Source organism: Haplochromis burtoni, unplaced genomic scaffold (genome assembly GCF_018398535.1).
Source record: "Haplochromis burtoni strain Fernald_Lab_line unplaced genomic scaffold, NCSU_Asbu1 Contig_1685, whole genome shotgun sequence".
Classification (NCBI taxonomy): Eukaryota; Metazoa; Chordata; class Actinopteri; order Cichliformes; family Cichlidae; genus Haplochromis; species Haplochromis burtoni.
In genome coordinates, this window is record NW_024584046.1 from 1 (window position 1) to 19,078 (window position 19,078).

At 40.8% G+C, this 19,078-nt stretch overlaps 1 protein-coding gene and 1 long non-coding RNA gene across 2 annotated transcripts; one reads left to right on the forward strand and one right to left on the reverse strand.

Moving 5' to 3' along the window:
• The first annotated feature begins 5,343 nt into the window (after window positions 1-5,343).
• LOC121813434 lies at window positions 5,344-8,339 on the forward strand. The gene is made up of 3 exons (XR_006053701.1): window positions 5,344-5,396; window positions 5,471-5,611; window positions 5,696-8,339. It is a non-coding gene; the product is annotated as an uncharacterized LOC121813434 (long non-coding RNA).
• Window positions 8,340-11,782: 3,443 nt separating this feature from the next.
• LOC102297504 (class I histocompatibility antigen, F10 alpha chain-like) lies at window positions 11,783-18,880 on the reverse strand. Its single transcript, XM_005952482.2, has 8 exons — window positions 18,740-18,880; window positions 16,974-17,249; window positions 16,315-16,605; window positions 14,918-15,202; window positions 14,376-14,507; window positions 13,834-13,863; window positions 13,131-13,238; window positions 11,783-12,533 (listed from the first exon to the last, which is right to left on the reverse strand). Exons 1-8 carry the CDS (start codon window positions 18,792-18,794, stop codon window positions 12,463-12,465), a joined length of 1,248 nt encoding a protein of 415 aa, XP_005952544.1. The 5' UTR covers window positions 18,795-18,880; the 3' UTR covers window positions 11,783-12,462.
• Window positions 18,881-19,078: the final 198 nt, after the last annotated feature.

Consider the following 19,078-nt stretch of genomic DNA (forward strand, 5'->3'; position numbering starts at 1 on the left):
GTAAGGTTCAGTAAACCAGTGCAACGATACTCCGGTGTAAGGCTCAGTTATTGTATTTTTATTTTTTGAAGATGCAACACTTTCTTTGCTAAACGTGTACACGGGTGAGCTGCTGAGAACAACTCACGTCGTGAACAGAGGCTTGGCACTTTTTATAGGAAAGACAGTGAGAACAGGATAAGAAAATAATAAACAGATAAAATAAACAACTCCATATGTGGCGCTAGTCTCGTCAGCAGAGAGCTGGGAGAAAGATAAAACAATCTGAAACAATATGTCCGTGCTGGGAAAATCTGAAAGACACTTCTAAACTACTTATCTTAAACACAGCTTGTACATTTAAAAGAAGGTAAAGTTACATAGAATCATTTTTCCTCTAACATGTGGGTACTAACCATTAAGAACTCTTTGGAATTTGTGTTCACAGGTTTTTCAAAGTTACAGGCCCTCAGAGTGCATTGGAGAGGGGGTTAAACGCTCACATTTTGACAGCATTTTTGGTTCCTCATAAATTGATAAGTTATTCACAGAAACATTCACAACAGTAGTCAAAGCTGGCACATTTGTATTTGAGGTTCATTCGTGTGCCTCGTGAAGACTCTGAAACTGTCTGACAGACGTTTGGGGTTTTTTTTTTTTCTTCACTGTGGTGAAGAATCGTTTTCATCACTTTCCTTTCTTCGTGTTCCTCCTTTGTTCTCTGTCTTCGGCTCTTCCACCTTTAGCTCTCCACGGTTCTGCATCAGCATCAAGCACACCCGTGGTTCATCACCCCAACTTTCCTCCTCACGAACACAAAGTGAGACCAGAACTGTTTGTTTATTCTGCATCGATCTACAGCCCGACCGATCCAACAGTGTCTGTGGAAGTTTTTTCCAACTCAAACCTGAGTGTCATTTCTCTTTAGTTCTGATGTCACCGCTGAGCAACACAAACCTTCTGCCGTCACAGTTACTTTCAGCTGCTCACTATTTCACCACAGTGGAAACTTTTTTTAACGTTGGCTGATTTTCATGCTTGATGCTCTTTGTGACACGACGCCCGCAGGATTTCTGTCTCTTGAGTGTTGTGGTTCACATTTGCCTAATAAGTGAAGGCTGTTGAAGTGAACTACAACTTTCTAAGGGCCCAGTTCTTTTTTCATTCTTCACTGTAGTGTGACACAATAATAACAATACAATAATTGATCCATGGAGCCTGCTGAAGGTTTTGCTGAACCTTTTCACCCCTTTACTCTTTTTAAAGCTGCAGTTAAACAAAAGTGTGCCCCAGTTTTGAGGGATGTTCATGTTTGACTCATTTCACCACAATTCTGTGTGGTATTTCTACAGAAATTTATTTTCATGTTTCATCCCTCTAGCTGTTTAATACTCAGACGTATTTGAATTTCTGTTTACCAAAGAAAATAGGCAAATCAGCTGAGTTGGCACAATAGAGGAGGATGTTAGAGACTGAGTGAAGGAGGCAGATGAGCTACTGTGATGACCCCTAATATGAGAGCAGAAGGTTAACCAACTCAAATTCACCTTTATACATCACAGCTTTATTTAACTGTCCACTTTCACAGCCCTGGTTAGCTGGTATCAAGTCAAGTCAAAGAAGTCAAGGAAACCTTAATTTCTCACATGCAAGTTGCCCTACTGTGAAATGGGACCAGTTGTGTATAATATGAGTTCATGTCAATAAACAACTGGGACACTTTCCTGGGACAGACTGGGAAAAGAGACATGTGGAGACAGTTCATTTAGGCGAGGGAGTCGGCTTGTTAAATAACCGAAATCCTGTTCCACTCTTTGTTCACATCAGGAAATGTGGGTTTCATGTCAACGTCAATGCAATGTCAATTGTAACTTTATTGTCCCTAACGGGAAATTGATTTGCAGTATGTCCATACAGAAATATAAAAAACAAACAAACAAACAGGCAAACAAATACATCACATACACACACAAAAATAATATAAGCCTGAGAAAACAACCTAAATTTTATCATCATCAAAAAAAAAAAGTGCAACGTGCAGTGGCAGCAGCACTTATGATTTAGTGTTATTAACCATGATAATAGAAGTAGGTACAAAAGACAATCTATGTCTCTTTATCTTCACTGCAGGCACTTTGTAACGACGACCTGATGGAAGCAGTTGAAAATCATTAGAGAGAGGATGATCTGAACACAACAGGACAGAGGTCACCTCCCTCAGCACCTGCCTGTTATAAAAGTCCACAAGCTGGACCTGAGACCTCCCTGAAATCTGACCAGCCACTTTAACCAGGTTGCTGAGTCTGGTCTTATTATTCAAGGACATATTATCATATCAGGCAATGATACAGAATGTTAAAACAGATTCAATAAAACTTTTATAAAAAAGAGTCATTTCAGATGAAACATTAAAACCTCTCAACCTCCTCAAATAACCTGAGCCTTTTTCACTGTAGCAGCAAGATGTGGCTCAAAGGACAGAGACTTATCAAGAACAACCCCCAAATACTTATAACTGTCCACCAGTTCAATGGCTGCACCATTTACCACAGTTAGAGCAGGATGGGGGGATGTCTTCACATGACGAAACAAACTCATCCACAACAGGCCCATGGGAATCCTCTTCACCGTGAAGGAGGTTTACAATCACTGTGTCATCTGCATATTTAATGAAATGCCTGTTGGCCTGTGTACTGCGACAGTCATTAGTGTACAAAATATACAGAAGAGGAGAGAGACAACAAGTTGTTGAGTTTTCTCTGTTTGGTCATCAGACTGGTGAGGGTGGTTTTTGGTGTTTACACGTGTTATGACACATTCAGAGTTCAGGTCATGCCACGTGGTACTACAATGGCCTGTGGCTTTCATAGGAAAGAGGGAGGTGAAATGACAGTTTCCTTATTATAGACTGGCCTGTTGTTGTTAACTGTTTTTATGACATAAAAGTGGGGTTAAAACTAGAATTTCAAACTCTATACCAATACTCGGAAAAATACTCAATAGATGATTCTTCAAATCCAACAAAGGTGTGTATGTGTGACCTTTTGACCTTTAGAATAGAATTCAACTTTATTGTCATTGCACATGTCACAAATACAAGGCAACTAAATGCAGTTATTACATTTTCAACTTCACCATGAAGGTAAATCACTGACAGAGTAAGAATTTTTCAAGTGGGAACCAACTTGTTCAACTTTATTCCAACTCGATTCAAAATTAGGGCCGATCTTTATCTCTGTCAGATCCACAGTCAAATCCATAGAAACTGAGTTGTTACATTTAAGGTCATGTTCAAATTTGAAGCATTTGGAATAAAAGAAAACTTGATTTACAGACATAACATAAACATTTTTTAATGGCTCAACCAGTGCAGGTCACAGAAAGTCTCTGTCACACTGTGGAAACTCTGTTACTCAGCCTTCATTCAATCACTGCGTCCAGCTGACTGACAAGATTCATATCCTGGGCTGACTCAGAAGCAGAGCTGTTAAACTTGTATGTGTCACATGAGCGTAACTTTAAACAGTATTGTGTCCTCCTGTTCTTTGTTCAGAGTTTAGTTGTTTCTCCTGTGTTTAACATGGCTTTGCCCACTGTAGTGTGTGTTGTGTGATGGAGTACACAGGTTAATTTGAAGGTCAGACTGCAGACCGACATCCTGAACAGCAGTGATCTAATTCGTCGTGTTTGAGCGCCATCTGCTGGTGAGTCTGGTAATTGTAAAAGGATGACGTGACTTCTCATGAGCATTGTAATGTGGCTGATGGATGTTAAGCTGACCTTTTCTCCTCATCTGTCTTTAGACCTCCCAACTAGAGGCGTGGTCCTCTAGTTGGTCGGAGGGTACCTGCACGTGACGATAATCTCTGACCCAGATGGTGTAGACTGGAGGTGAAGGGCATCTTCAAACTGAATGAGGACTTCTGTCAGGCTTGGTTAGTCTGTGGAGCTGCAGAGGCACAGAGAAGTATGGATCTGGCTGAGGCTGAAGGAAAAACTGAGGTTTGGGAGGAGTTTAATAAAGCTGTGGAACAAGATTTTCAGTGTCTGTTGGTTTCTAGATTTTATTTATTCATTTTGCTCATGACCTAATCTAAAAAATATGTTTACTGACATGTTTCAGCCAAAGAAAACCTTTTCTCTTAATGATGAGAGGTGGAAACTACAGAACTACCACCCTGTAAGAGAGGAAGGAGGAGGAGGGTCTTGCTTGATGCTAGTGTGGACCGATCAAAGTTCAGTAGCACCTGCAGATGGAGAAAGCTTCTTCACTTTGGCTGCTCTGTAAGTATGCTGTGATGTGTTTTGGTTTCTGAAAAGGATTAAAAAAGAAAGGACTCTCACTGTGTTGCTTCACAAACATCCAGTTTGTGAAGACAAAAAGAGAAAAAAACCCACTTCCTGTTTTCGGCTTCTTCAGTCTGTAGATCGACCAGACTGATGGCGTTGCTGCTTTTTTCCTGAATGTGAAGCTTTAAACTAACCTGTTATTTCTCTTTAGTTTCAACCTCACTGCTGATCTGCACAACAAACCAAGGTCAGTAACCTTTTCCTGTCACAGTTTAAACCTGATATCAGCTACGCCGTAATAGAAGCTCTGAGCATTTTTTATATTGTGGCATGATATTATAGTTATTGCGCTAAGCTATCCAGGAGCCTGCTGAAAGTTCATCGATGCTACCAAAAGCATAAAGGAAGTATGTTCACCTGAAGAAACTGTTCTAACTTTCTTGGAGGTTCACATTAAAAAAAAACTGATCAGCTTTGACTAAGCTCACAGCTTTGGACCTCAGTGCTGGCTTGTACTTAATATGCATCTCCCTCACAGCTCGTCTGACTGTGAGTCCCAGCAGCTCTCAGGTCTTTAAAGGAGACTTTGTGTCTCTGAGCTGTGAGGAGGACGACAGCTCTGCTGGATGGACTCTGAGGAGAAACACAAGCAGAGACACCGGAGCTGAGTGTGGAGATGAGTGGGGAAGATCAGCTGGTTCTTCCTGTAACATCAGCTACATCGACCCATTGGACAGTGGAGTTTACTGGTGTGAGTCCAGAGAGGGTCCCATCAGTAACATGGTTAACCTGACAGTCACTGGTAAGCTGAGTGTGTGGAGTTAGTGTTGATGAAGCTGTGTGTAAATGGATGAAATGCTGTAGTTTGTCTCTGTGTTGAGGTGGATCAGTGATCCTGCAGAGTCCTGTCCTCCCTGTGATGGAGGGAGATGACGTCACTCTGCTCTGTAAAACAAAGACCACTCCCTCCAACCTCCCAGCTGCTTTCTATAAAGATGGCTCCCTCATCAGGAAGCAGCCTACAGGTCACATGACCATCCAGCATGTTTCCAGGTCTGATGAAGGCCTCTACAAGTGTGACATCAGCGGTCATGGAGAGTCTCCATCCAGCTGGATCACTGTCACAGGTGAGGAGCTTCACTCTAATTTCACCTCTTATTTCATCCACATATTCACTGAACAGGTGGGATTCTCTCTGCAGGCAAACCTACAAACACAACCCTTGCCCATGAACCCTCCTCCCCCCACCTTGTGTCCAGGGTTTCCCTCCACCTGGTGGTGTTCTGTCCATACTTCATCTCCACTCTGCTCATGGTATCTTTATATCGATGGAGAGCCACAGGTAACACTCTTAGTCTCTTCAGTTATTTATCAAGCTCAGTTCTTTTTGACTCTTTATACAAATCTCTGATTACACATGTGACAGGAAGTGACCTTATCCCTGTGGTAACAGCACCACCCACCCAAGCTAGGGAGAGACTGGCTGAAGACTGTGATGACATTGTTGGCGTGATCACTGAGCATCACTTCTGAGTTCCTGTTTAATCTATCAGATTGTGGTCATCACATCTCTGTGATTGAACAACGTGCGACGCCGCAGATTTAAACTGGAATATTATGCTTTGATGAATAAATAAATACATGAAGAACACATGGACCAGTCAAAGACTGAACGGTAGTAATGGAAGTTTAATGGATTTAAAGCACTTACATGAAATCATTCTCCTGTCAAAAGATTCAAACATTGTGTAATAAAACATGTGACGGTGTGAGAAACACCTGCACCTCTGCAATCTGCTCACATGTTCCTGTTAAACAGGAAACTGAACGACTACAGTGCCGTGAACATCTGTTAACCACAGGCTAAAAGACTGGTGGTCCTGCAAGAACACCGCCCACTGCTACCTTTCATCTGCAAACACACACTGACTGCAGGATGGGCATTTAGAAACTCTGGCTCAGTTTATATCAGTGAGACAGGCAGTTAAAACTGAACCTGGTGTTGTGTGCTACGAACTTAAATTAAATTACAATCCACGATTCTGTTCAGACCTTTTCTTAGTTGGTTTCTTTATGATTATAATCTCAGGTTTTTGTTACCTTTTCCAATGAAGTTTCTGTTGGTAGTTTATCTTTAATTCTTTGAGTTCCAGTTTATTCTGTCTCCTCTATATTCTCCTGTATTTTAATGCTGATCTTGCTCTTTTTGTTCCCTTCTTACATTGCTTCCTGTTTTACTTTGATACCCTTTTGTTTCTTGTATTTGATTTCACATCTTTGATTACCCTTATTAGCCTTTGTGTACTTATAGCTTCAGTCTTCCTTTTTCGCTTGTGTCTTACTGTTTCTTCAGTGCCTTTTGGGGTTTGTGTCCTCGACATCAAATTTGTTTACTTACCTTTTAAATGTTCATTCTGATGGTTTTTCACACTGTAGATTGTAGATCTTCAAAATGAAGTGTACTGTTTGAGATTTGATGTTCTGTTTGTAACCCTCACAAGGTTATCCACTGCTGCTCATTACATGTTTTTCATGGATGTGTGGTTAAGTAATGAGTTCCCAAACAATGTGGCAGAGAGGTGGTTTGTGCTTCTACATTAAATCCTGGTGCACATGTCTGACAGTGTACGCACTTACTGCTCTGATGTAGATAGATAATTGTGTTGTTGATTATCCAGTGCAGACCTTCTGTAGTTTATGTAACACCAGATGAAAATGCTGAAACAGCCATGAAAGACTTCACTGACGCCATCAGCAAACTGCAAAGACTCTATCCAGAGGCCTTTGCTCTTGTCGGGTTTTAATTACTGCAGTGTTTGATCTATGCATCTATCAGAATGTTTGTTGTACAAACAGAGGACATAAAATTTTATTCTATCACACTGCACTTGTACTCTGTAGTTTGCACTAAAAACTGACCATCAGGTCGCAGCAAACATTAAAAACACATGTATAGATTTCAGTTTCTAATGATTTATGGTGTAGGCACCTGTCAGTCACAACTACTCATGCTGTCCTCGGTGCACGCCTTCGTTTCTTCCTCTGTGAAATTTTTGGGTGTCATCCTCGACAGTACTCTGTCTTTCAATTCACACATTAATAATGCCACTCGTTCTGCATATTTTCAATTGTGCAACATTAATCAGCTCCGTCCTTTTCTCACTCCACATGCCACTGCCATTCTTGTTCATAGCCTTGTTACTTCCCGGATCGATTACTGTCATTCACTTATTTTTTGGTCTTACTCAAAAATCCATCCACAAGCTCCAAGGCGTCCAGAACTCTGCTGCTCGTATCATCACCAGGACTCCTTCTATCCACCACATCAATACTGTCCTGCAGCAGCTTCATTGGCTCCTGGTCAAATATTGTATCAATCTCAAAATACTCTTGTACACATTTAAGGCTATTCATCATCTCTCTCCTCCATATCTCTCTGATCTGGTTCAGATCACCGCCCCATCTCGGTGTCTTAGATCCTCTTCTTCCCTTTCTCTCTCTGTCCCCTCTACCCGTCTTGCCACCAAGGGGATCATAGCTCAATAGTTGGCAGTTCGTCTTATAATCAGAAGGTTGCCGGTTCGAGCCCCGGCTTGGACAGTCTCGGTCGTTGTGTCCTTGGCCAAGACACTTCACCTGTTGCCTACTGGTGGTGGTCAGAGGGCCCGGTGGCGCCAGTGTCCGACGGAAAAATTAGGAGGACTTGGAGAGTGTTCATCTGTGACAGGAGGCTGTAGACAGTGGAGTGATTATAGGAAGCATTAAGCTTTCACATGAATCAGAGGGGGGGCAGGAAGTAGGTGGTTAAACAGAAAGTAAAACATTAGGCTTGTGACATACAGTTTAGATGATGTCACTTCTCTTGGGGATTTTACAGGAATTCGAGCTGCTTCTGAGAAAAGGTCAGAGCAATGTAACTGCACTGAGTGAAGATCAGGATGGTTGTGTTTGTTATTCATTGTGAAGTTTTCACAGTGAAATGTAATTGTTTCACAAAGCAGTGATTGTGTATTCAGGTTGATTCCACATGTAAGATTCACCAAAGAAGAAAGATTTCACATCATCTAGCCCAGATGGATTTTTGCATTAGGAGTGATCCTTAACTCTCCCAGCCACTTGGTTGTACGCTGTCCTAGCTTGCATCTCATGTGCTGGATAGTCTTGTGACACCTTTACACAGCCTGCAGGGTCTGTTGGCTTCTATAGATCTGGTGCTCAGGCTCGTTTGGACAGGCTTTTTCTTGGACACTAGTAGATTTCTTCATGTTTTGATCCTCTGTCTGTGTGTCGTAGTCTGATTTTGGATCCTCCTTACCTTCTGACACTCTGTCAGCTCATCTTGGAGTACAATCTTCAATGATTATTCATTGACGCTGGGCTGATGGCTCCTTGTCTTATTCCTAGTGTTGGGCTCACTGTATTTACAAAAATAGCAACAACAAAAAAAAGGGGGGGGTGGCGAGTGTTTTAATCATCTGTAGCTTTATCTAAAAATGAGAAGGAATAGTGACAATGCTTTTGTAACTGATGGTGGCTTCTCTCTTTGTCTGTGGCATAACAGAGGGTTGTGTCCCTAACAGGCCTGAGGTGTTCACACAGTTTCACTTGTCTGTTGTTAACGGTTGTGATGAGCTCATGTTGGTAAAATGAGTCATTCCTGTCACACCAAAGACGTGGGTACTAACCATTAAGGACCCTTTGGAATCAGCTGGGTGTCCCATCAGTGTCCAAGCTGGCACATTTATATTTGAGCTTCATTCATTGTTTGTTTGCTGACCTTTCAAAGTGAAAGTGAAACCAAGATATGCCCACTGTGTTTTTCTCCTGTGTGTTTGCTGCTTCAGGGCCGAGTCTACATGTGCCTCCTGAAGACTCTCTGAAACTGTGAGTTGTCTTCACTGTGGTGAAAAATCTTTTTCATCACTTTCCTTTCCTCCTGTTCTTGCTTTCTTCTTTTGGCCCTTTCACCTTTACCCCTCCACGGTTCCGCATCAGCATCAAGCACACCTGTGGTTCATTGCCCCGAAAAGAGTACCCCACTATTTTCCTCCTCACGCACACAAAGTGAAATCAGAACTGTTTGTTTATTCTACATCGATCCAACAGTGTCTATGGAAGTTTTTTTTTTCTCGAATCTTACCGCCGAGAGACACAAACCAAGGCCAGTAACCTTCTCCTGTCACAGTTACTTTCAGCTGCTCCCCTTTTACTTCTGCCCGTTTTTGAGGCTTTGTGATTGTATAGTTCCCAAACCAGCACCTAACTTGGACAACTGGAAGAAAATGATTATCTAATTTACTTCAAACTTTTCACATGTGCACTTGATCATGTGTGAATGTACTTTATTTCAGGATTCATAATTTATATTTAGAATTCTCTGTCTACTGAAATTTATTTTCATTTTTCATCCCACTAGCAGTTTAAGACTCAGATGTATCTGGATTTCTTTTCAGCAACAAAAATAGACAAATCAGCAGAGTTGGCACGGTAGAGGAGGATGCTAGAGACGGGGTGAGATGGAGGCAGATGATCTGCTGTGGCGTACTGTGTTTTCTTTTTCTGTATTTTCATTGTAAAAATAATAATTTTTGTTGCAAAGAAGCAGTAAACATGAGTTCATGTTAATGAACAACTGGGTCACTCTCCAGGGATAGACTGGAAACAGAAACATGTGGACATAGTCCATTTTTAGGAGTCAACTTGTTTCTGCAGCATTCATGAAAGATAACCACAGTCCTGTTCCACTTTTTGTCCGCATCAGGAAATTGTTGTTTTATCTCCAAAGCATTAATACACCGGCAGAAGATCCACTGAAACAAAACCAGGTTTTAATATACAGATGTTTAATTCTCAGTCAGTATTTCTTTAGTTGTGAATTTTATTTGCTGAAATGCATCAATTGCATGTGTCTACCTCAAGTAATACCCTGTCCTGGTTAGGGCTGTGCGATATGATCAAAATCTCATATCCCGATATAAGAATTCTATCGTCCGATAACGATATAAATCACAAAAATGTAACATTTTTGTAAATTCTGTGAATCTCGGGCAGCTCGACTTGCAGGAAGTGTTTCCAGCTGCGCGTCATGTAGCTGGAGTCGAGTGTTTTAACCGATGTATGAAACTATACATTTTATACATAAGTGGTAACGGCCGCCGTTTTCTTTGTATTTATTACACGGCGTGCTGCGGGGAAAAGACTGTTCTAACGTTTGAGTTTAAGGTTTATTTTTTAGCACCTGGCAGCTTTTTTGCTTCTCATCCGTAAATAATCTGCTCTTTCACGTGATTTATTTATTTATTTTGAAAAGTCTCAACAGGATCTTGAGCTTTATTGTGAAAGGTTTATGTGGAACATAAACAAGTGGACACGCGATGGTGTTACCGTCATTGTTGCTAACCACAACGCATAAAAACAGGCGCTTGTCTTTCCGTAGTGTGGTTATATTAAATAAAAGAGAAAGAGAGAACTTTAAGAAATTAATATAGCCACTACAGTGGCCGTCAAAACGATGAAAAAATATTTCCGTAAAGTTTATTTTGCGACACCACGAAACAAATGATAGCGTAAAATGAAAGGATAGATGTTTTTACATCCTCATCCGATATATATTGTTATATCGAACAGCCCTAGTCCTGATGTCCTAGATCCTCCTGTGGGCAGAGGAGGAGACATGCGGCTCTTCTGATTCCTTCTTTTTCAATCCCTCCATTTAAAAGCACAAGTTCACACTGCAGTAGTTGTACACTGTTAAAATCTGGACATCCTCTACTGAGAAAACAACTGTGAGTTACAGGGACAGCTCCATTTAAAGTGTATTTATACAACAGTTTTGTGTGACATATGTTGGGACATTTATATATAAGAGCTAATTTGTGATATTTTGTATTATTGAATATGGCACTTTACCTTGTTTGTTACTGTTCTTATTTATTGGAGGAACTGTCATCGCATACTTTGCTCTGGGATTAATAAACTTTTCTGATTTCTCTAGACTGTTTCTGCGAATCTCATTTATGCTCCAGATCAGTTTGCAGACTGTGAAAAGAAAGTAAGGTGGTTTAAACGGTTACTTAAGTCTTTAAAATGTTCACATTTTACACTCAAGCTCACATAAAATGTGCCAGGCATGAAACACCAGCTTGGCTGCACTTCACTGTCTGGTGCGATCCATGTTCACAACCAGCAGCAAAGAGTGACACTGACTGTTGCGTCCAGCCAGCTAAACCCTGGGTTGGTTCCTTCTTGTCTGCCAACATGGGCCCCAACAGCTCTAAAACAGCCCCTCTTAATGATGCTGTACCATAAAGCTCTATTTTGGGTCTAGTCTTGTTTGCACTGTATATGGTGCCACTAGGAGTAAATGGTACTTTTGTACAGAACTTTTCATTTCACTGTTTTGCAGATGACTTGGATATTTCTTTGTCGTTAAAGAAGCATGAACACTTTTAAAACACATTTTATGGAACAACTTTCAATTTATTTCTAAAGCACCAACATGCTGTGCAAAAAGAAAAGAAAAAAATAAGAGATCAAGAATAAATAAGTATGTACAAAGAGTAAAGGTTTATGACATTTAAAAACAGCAGGAGATGGAGCCTGTCTCCAGCAGCAGCTCATTCCACATTTTAGGAAAAACTTCAAAGGCTCCTCTGGCTTTATAAAATGTCTTTGGGAGAGTCAAAAGCACCTGGTTAGCTGATCTACAAGCACGTGACAGCATGTAAGGGTGAAATATCTCAGAAAAATAAGGCGGGGCAAGACCATTAGGAGACTTGAAAACAAATAAAAGAATTTTAAAATGGATTTAGAAACTGAACATGACACTAAAATCGGGGCTATGTGCTCTGGTTTGCTTGTACCAGTTAAAAATCGTGCAGCAGCGTTTTGTACCAGCTGCTGACGTGAGGGCCCTGCTAATTCCAATCAAAAGAGAATTACAATAAGCCAGACGAGAGGTGATAAATGCATGGATCTGTGTCTCTGGGTGGCCTCTAGACAGGATGGACTTAATTTGTGACAGCTGCCTCAACCGAAAGATGGAGGACTTAACCACAGCTTTGACATGTGAGTCGAGTTTTAGGCTGGGGTCCATTTTCACACCTAAATTAGTGATGCTGGATTTTTCATGGGGGCCAAAGAGAAAAGGTCAAAGGCAGGGATACAGCTGGAGGCACTGGATTTAGCATGACCTCAGTCCATGTTCTCTGTGGCAGAAGATTTAGTGTGAATCCTGAGACTTGTTTTTTTGTCAGAGCCATCAGCTGCAGGGATGAACAACAGTATTATTTTACATGTAAAGTAACACACATCTGCTCTGACTTATTCTCTGTTCTTTGGCAAAGCTGCTTTCTCCCCTCGCTCTAACTCAGAATATGAAAACATACAGCAGGTTCTCAGTGAGCGATGCACCAACCTGATCATATCATGAAAATTAATACATGCTTATGTGTAAGGGACCGTCACACAATTAAATATTTACTTTCTATCTTTAATTTAAATCAATTAAATGTAAGAAGGACTTCCAAAAATAGAAACCTACTGATCTGATCTTTATTAGGAAAATAAGAAATTATTATTAATAAATTATTATTAAATAATAAATTATTTATTAATGCTTTACAGCTAGCAAAGATCGACTTGATGTGGATCCAGCTCTGTGAGACTGCTCTCAGACTGGTGCAGTAGTATCCTACATTATACTTACGGGGCAGAGTAACAGCCACCGGAGAAAGAAGAAAAAAGTATTCAGCTACAACATGAGTTTAAAATGTCTCCGTCACTACCACAGTACAGAATAATGTGACTTATAATTACACATCACGGAGCTCAATGCTACACATTAGCTGAGGAAAACTTACCCGTGCTGCTTCTGAGACTGGTTTCCTCAGCCTCGTCTTCATTACCCTCGTCTTCCTCAACCTTCTCACTGTCAGCCTCAACATTTGTTACAACCACTGCTACACTTCCTGTAAAGACAACATACATTTTGAGCTATATGAAGCAAAACGGCAAACTTTACTACCCTGACATAAAAGAGGCACTGTTACTACATAAACACATACAGAACATTAAGACCCATCTTCTACAATCTGTTCAGTCTTAAACTAATCTGTTATGTTTATCTGAGGAAGGAGAAGGAACCACATCCCATTGACATTAAGGAGGGGTACGGTCACATGACCACAGGGACAACCCACCCACACATACACACAGGTTAGTTAAGGACAGCGTGCTCCACATGTGAGGAAACATTTAATGCTTCTTTTATTTATGAACTGCAGGGTAACGTTTAAAGGTTTTCAGCACTGCTGCTGTAAATATTATTACATAATAATAGTATACTATTATTATTATACTGAACACAGGTAACCATGAGTCTGGCTGCTCTAACCTTTCTCCTCATGCTTCAAGTTTCTGTCTCCTCCACTCTGTTTGCCTGTTCACCTCCTCTGCGCTACACTGAGCGTCTTTGAGCAAACACTAATCTGTTAAAGGATCGGCTCAGACTGACACGAGTCTCTGAACATCAAACTTTATAAGACAGGAAAATAAAGATGTTACCTTGGTTGTCGTTGGCTACACGTCTGCCTCCTGTAAACAGACGTAACACAGACTGTCAGTGATCGTGGATGAACTCAGTGGTTTGTTCTACATGTGTGAAGCAGCTCAGTGTGCTGAGCCTCGGACCAACTCTAATATCATCAGACCTGAGTCAGCAACATGTTCAAGTCATTGACATGAATGAATGAATAACATGCTGAAGTGTAATCCTACAGTAATTCAGACTAAATGTTGTTGAAATGTTTCAAAGTTCTACATGCAGATGTGTCTGAGTGGAGACGGTGGAGGAAACGAGCTGCACACTATCAGCAAACAGCAATCATTTCTGTTCTGGAAAAAACTACATTTATGTCCCAGAGGGGTCAAAGTTATTGGATTAGAAGCTGCAGACAGGAAAAGTCTGACATCATGTCACATGACTGACATGTGACCTTTGACCCCCCCATGGAGTCCTAATAAAATAATAACTGAAGTGTTTGAAGACTGAAACACTGGAGCAGCTGCTGTGATGTAAATTATACACAACAGCTCACTGTACTTACTAAGACAGCCTTTTTTATGCAAGCATATCAGACCCAGACCTCCACCAACAACAACAGCAATCACAGCCAAGGCTGTGCACCGATCAGAGCTCCAGATCCAGGTTCCAGGTTCCTCTGGATGGTCACCGTTCTCTGAAACACAGACGTGAGTTTTAGGCTGAGGTCACTGTCAGCGTGTTATTTGCTGCTGTTTGTTACTGAGATGTAGATTTGAAGCCACAGTCATGATGAAGTCAGTGATTGGACAGCAGTGATGTGCAGGAGGTCACTGAGAGGGGACGGCATTGAAACAGAAACTGTTCATATCTGGAACGTTTCAGTGATTCTCTGAAGGAGATCGCTCCTCTGCTTCTTCGGGGCTGCAGAGCTGGGCTAAATGTGACACGCTAGCTTTGTTCTCAGATGGACTGACATGGCTCTGACCACAGGACTGTGATCAGGACAGTCATGATGCAGATCTGCTGGACACAGAGAAGCTCACTGCTCTGACTGAAGAAACAAAGTTATGATCAACAACAGAGACAATAAAAAAAGTTTCTTACTCCAAGTCTTCACAACATCCACACGGGTCGCCTCATGAACGACTTCACAGCTGAACTTTGACAGGTCAGACTTCAAAATCTCCACATGGTCTCGTCTCTGGAAGGTCTCGTCGTTATTTGGAAGAACTCCTGAGCTACTCAGGCCGTCGTCTTCGGTCAGAACACGCCCGTTTCTTCTGATCCTCACAATGATGTTTTTGCTGTAGAAGCCTGTGGCGAGGCAGGTCACGGTGAGGTTTGTCTCCACTCTGGACTTCTTTGCAAACACGTACACGTCAGGTGGAGCTGGAAGGAGGAAATGAAAACTGTGTCACTAAATATTAAAACATAATTATGTGAATATGGTTTACCTCTGAAAGATCACAGCAGTGTATGAAATTGAATGTCTTATATGAGCTGTGTTTTCTTTCTTGACTGTTAAGTGAGGTATGAAAAATTGAGGGGAATAGAGTTGCAGCGTTTGGGGTTTTTGTTTCTGGGACCAATTGCAAGTAATTGCATTGACCCCTTGGTCATTCATTTTAAGTTTGCTTCAGACGAAAGAGGATTTATCATCCTGAAGTACAGCAGTCTGTGTGATGATGTGATCACAAACCTTTAAATGTAAAGAAACTGGTTTTGATCCAAAGAAGGTGACCATCACAGTGCTGTGAGCATACAAGGTCAAAGTTCAGTCTGACAAGTACCCCGGTGTTAATATTGATAACAGTTTTAGATGTTGGTCTGTTTTTCTGTTCTAGAAAGTTCAGTCAGACGGACTAACAGCATGATGTGGAAATCTTTCAGTGGCAGGAAAATGATGGTTACTAAAAGTGTTGCAGACATCCATGAAAACCACAGTCAGAAATCCCGTCGTCGTTCTCCATGTCTGTATGAACAGTGTGTGTTACAACAAGCCAGGAGGATCCAACTGATCTCCTCTCAACATGAACGGTGACCTTCTGACAGCAGACACAGAGCTCCACACTGTGAGTTTGAAAGCTTTAAGGATTCATTTATGGCTCATTGAGTCAATGCTCTGAATATCAGGAGGTCACAGAATCACTGCAACATGACAGTTATTCTACATTTAATGGTGATTTGGATCAATATGTTCTATTATATTTGTAAGTAAACTGTGATATTTCTGCCAAACAAAGGGCATTACATAAAGTTCATAATTTTAACTTATTTTACAAAAGTTCAAAGTTAAAGCAACAGAAGTATAAAAAAATGTGATTAGTAGAAATGATCAAACTGTAATCACACGTTTTGATGCTTTATGTAAAATGCTGCACATCAACTTAAAAATGATTTAATAAAAAAAACAAAGAAAACACTGAATCTATTGCTGGTGTTAGTTCTACAGACTTGAGCAGTAATGAATAGAAAAACACAGATCATTATGTCATACATACGGGCTTTTTTCAGCTGCTTTTGTTCAGAAGTCACAGACTTGCTCAGCCAATCGATGCACTCGTTCTCCAGGTATCCCTTGGTGTACTCTTTCAGCACCTGGTCATTGTCCCACTTTGTCTTTGAGGGAAGTGCCTCTTTAACTGGAGCGACCCAGACTCTGCTTTTATCATCAAAGGACAGGAAGTCGTTTCCATCATAGTTATACTTGCTCATGCTGTGGACAAACCTGAGCGCGCCGTTAGGCTGCGTCTCACCCTCACAGCCCACCATCCACTGAAGAACATGAGGGGCTGAAAGCAGGAGGGCAAAAATTAATAAATGAATGTTTAAATAAACATCAGAGGAGAAAATATGGACATGCTGATGATTCCATGATTAATAATTACACATTCTCTACAGAGAAATACTTATATGTATATATAGTTGGTGTAATATACTGGGACATTTATAATTGGGGTTTTGTATATTTGTATATATTTTGTAACTCTGCAATATGTTGTGTTGTTTAACTTAGTTACTGTGTTGGAGCAACTGTGATCACATCATTTCCTTTGGGATTAATAAAGTTTGATTCTGGTCTTGTTATTGATTATTGGTCCTTCAGATTTCATGGATCTTACCTGAGTGAACAAATCATTGAAACACAGCAAAGACTTACAGGCAGAGTCATTCTGTCTCATTCGCTCCATCAGGATGCCGATGTTGACCTTGAACCACTGCTGCTTGATCCTGCGGGACTGTGTGCCTTTTCCCCAGTAATCAGCAGGGAAATGCTCTCTCATCCACTCCTGTTTGGGAACTTTTGTCTGATTCTCGCTATCATAGTAATCGATCATCCTGCCGTCCAGCAAACCCATGGCTGTGAACTCGTGGATGCCCGGCAGTCCAACGGGTTTGGAGAGTCCAGTGTAGATGTAAGTGAGGGAATGAGTCTCTGAAAGTCACACAGGTAGGAAAACACAGGAGGAGGATGGATGAGCTCTGATCTTTTTACTGGGCAGGTATGTTTGAAGATCCATGGATCAGAAGCTCTGGCCCTTTGGTATTTCAGTCATGAATAATCAGTGAGCAGCAGTAAATAATCATCTGTGTTATTTCTGTCACAGTTTGAAAATGAATGTTTTTTCTGTTCTTGCTTCTTTCAAACTGCAGGTCAGAAATAAATCAAAAATATTTGGACCCAAACCGTCTCCAACATCATAAACACGTCTTTCTTTAAAGTTTCTGTAATGCAGTGATTTTAGTCTCAGCTGTAAATGTAAACATCCAAATACACAGTAATAACTGATATTAACTGAGAGTTCAAACTAAAGCTGAGGTTTGTGTGAAGACGTTACTGAGCTGTTTGAGACAAACTTTACAGAAGTTTGAAATCAGACAGAGAACTTCCTGTTCTCATTTGGTTTTCCTGCAAGAAAATAAAGTTTTGTTAACGAGTGTTTTTACACTCCGACTCAAAAACAACCACAAGTTTAACAACTTTTAACAACTTTTAACAACACAACTTTAGCCTCAGTCAGAGGCTGGATTAAAGGTAGCATTTTCTTAAATGTTTAATTTTTTTAATAGTTCCAGTTTTACATGTTGAGGTGAGTTTGCGTCCCTGTATGAATGAAGCCTAGGCTGGGGGGAAGGACAGAGTATTAAAACCTTTCTGTTTCTGTTGTCTTCACTGAAACTTGACTTTGTTTATTAAAACAGAAAAATGTATAATATTCCTGAACCATGAGGGAGGAACAGAGAAACTAAGAGACCACCTTTAAAAAGCAGTCAAAGCTCTTCAGCAGCACAGATGCGATCTGTGTTTGTCATTTAGTGGGAAATCTTGAGGACAGAGCACGATGCTGTCCTATAAACAGATCTCATTAACCCTGCAGAGAGCTGTGATCAGGGATCCTGCATCATTTTAAAACATCCGCTATAAACTTCTTAAATCCTCTGTCTGACACATAACAGCCACATTAAACCGGTAGTAACACTGAAACTAATGAATAACCTGCAAAAGTTGATTCTGTTCATCTGGATAATTAAGATTAAGGAACTGACCTCCCAGCCCATTGTTCCATCGGTGGGCTGGTTTCAGTCATTATGCAAATGTACTGTTTATAAGATCGGGGAAAACCTGCCGTCAGCTGAGACTGAAGGAGTCACCTGGATGAGTGATGAAACGTTTCTCCCACAAAACGCTACGTCCAGATGAACAGAATCAACTTTTGGAGATTTACTTTCCTGGATGACTGAACATGCATCATAATGAATAACCTCAACATTTAAACAAAACATAACTAAAAGTAAGCTTAGCTGAAAATAAATACGATAAAACTTTATAAAAGTTAAACTCGTCTGACATGTTCTTAACGAGGCCACATGTTTCTTTCGGTTTGAACCCGTCTCATCAACGTGTGCAAAAACACTAAAACTCACCGCTGTTTACCGTGACTCCTGTCCCCACAAGGACCAAAACTGAGATCACGAACATTTTAATCCAAATATTGGATTAAAAGTTCTTATCCGGAATAAACTCCGATTTATTCCCCTCTGTTGGACCAGCTTCACCTCTCCATCTCTGCTCCTCGCTGCTTCCTTCCTCTGTGATCTGAGTGATGCATTCAGGGGCCGCGGGTAAACTACAGATGCATTCAGGCCCACCCGTCTCCGTGTTTTTGTTTTTAAAAAAATAGACATTACTTTTACTGCGCTTTAACAGAGAAATGTTCATTACTCGCAGATAAACCACAGAAAATAAAAGCTAACCAAAGAAAA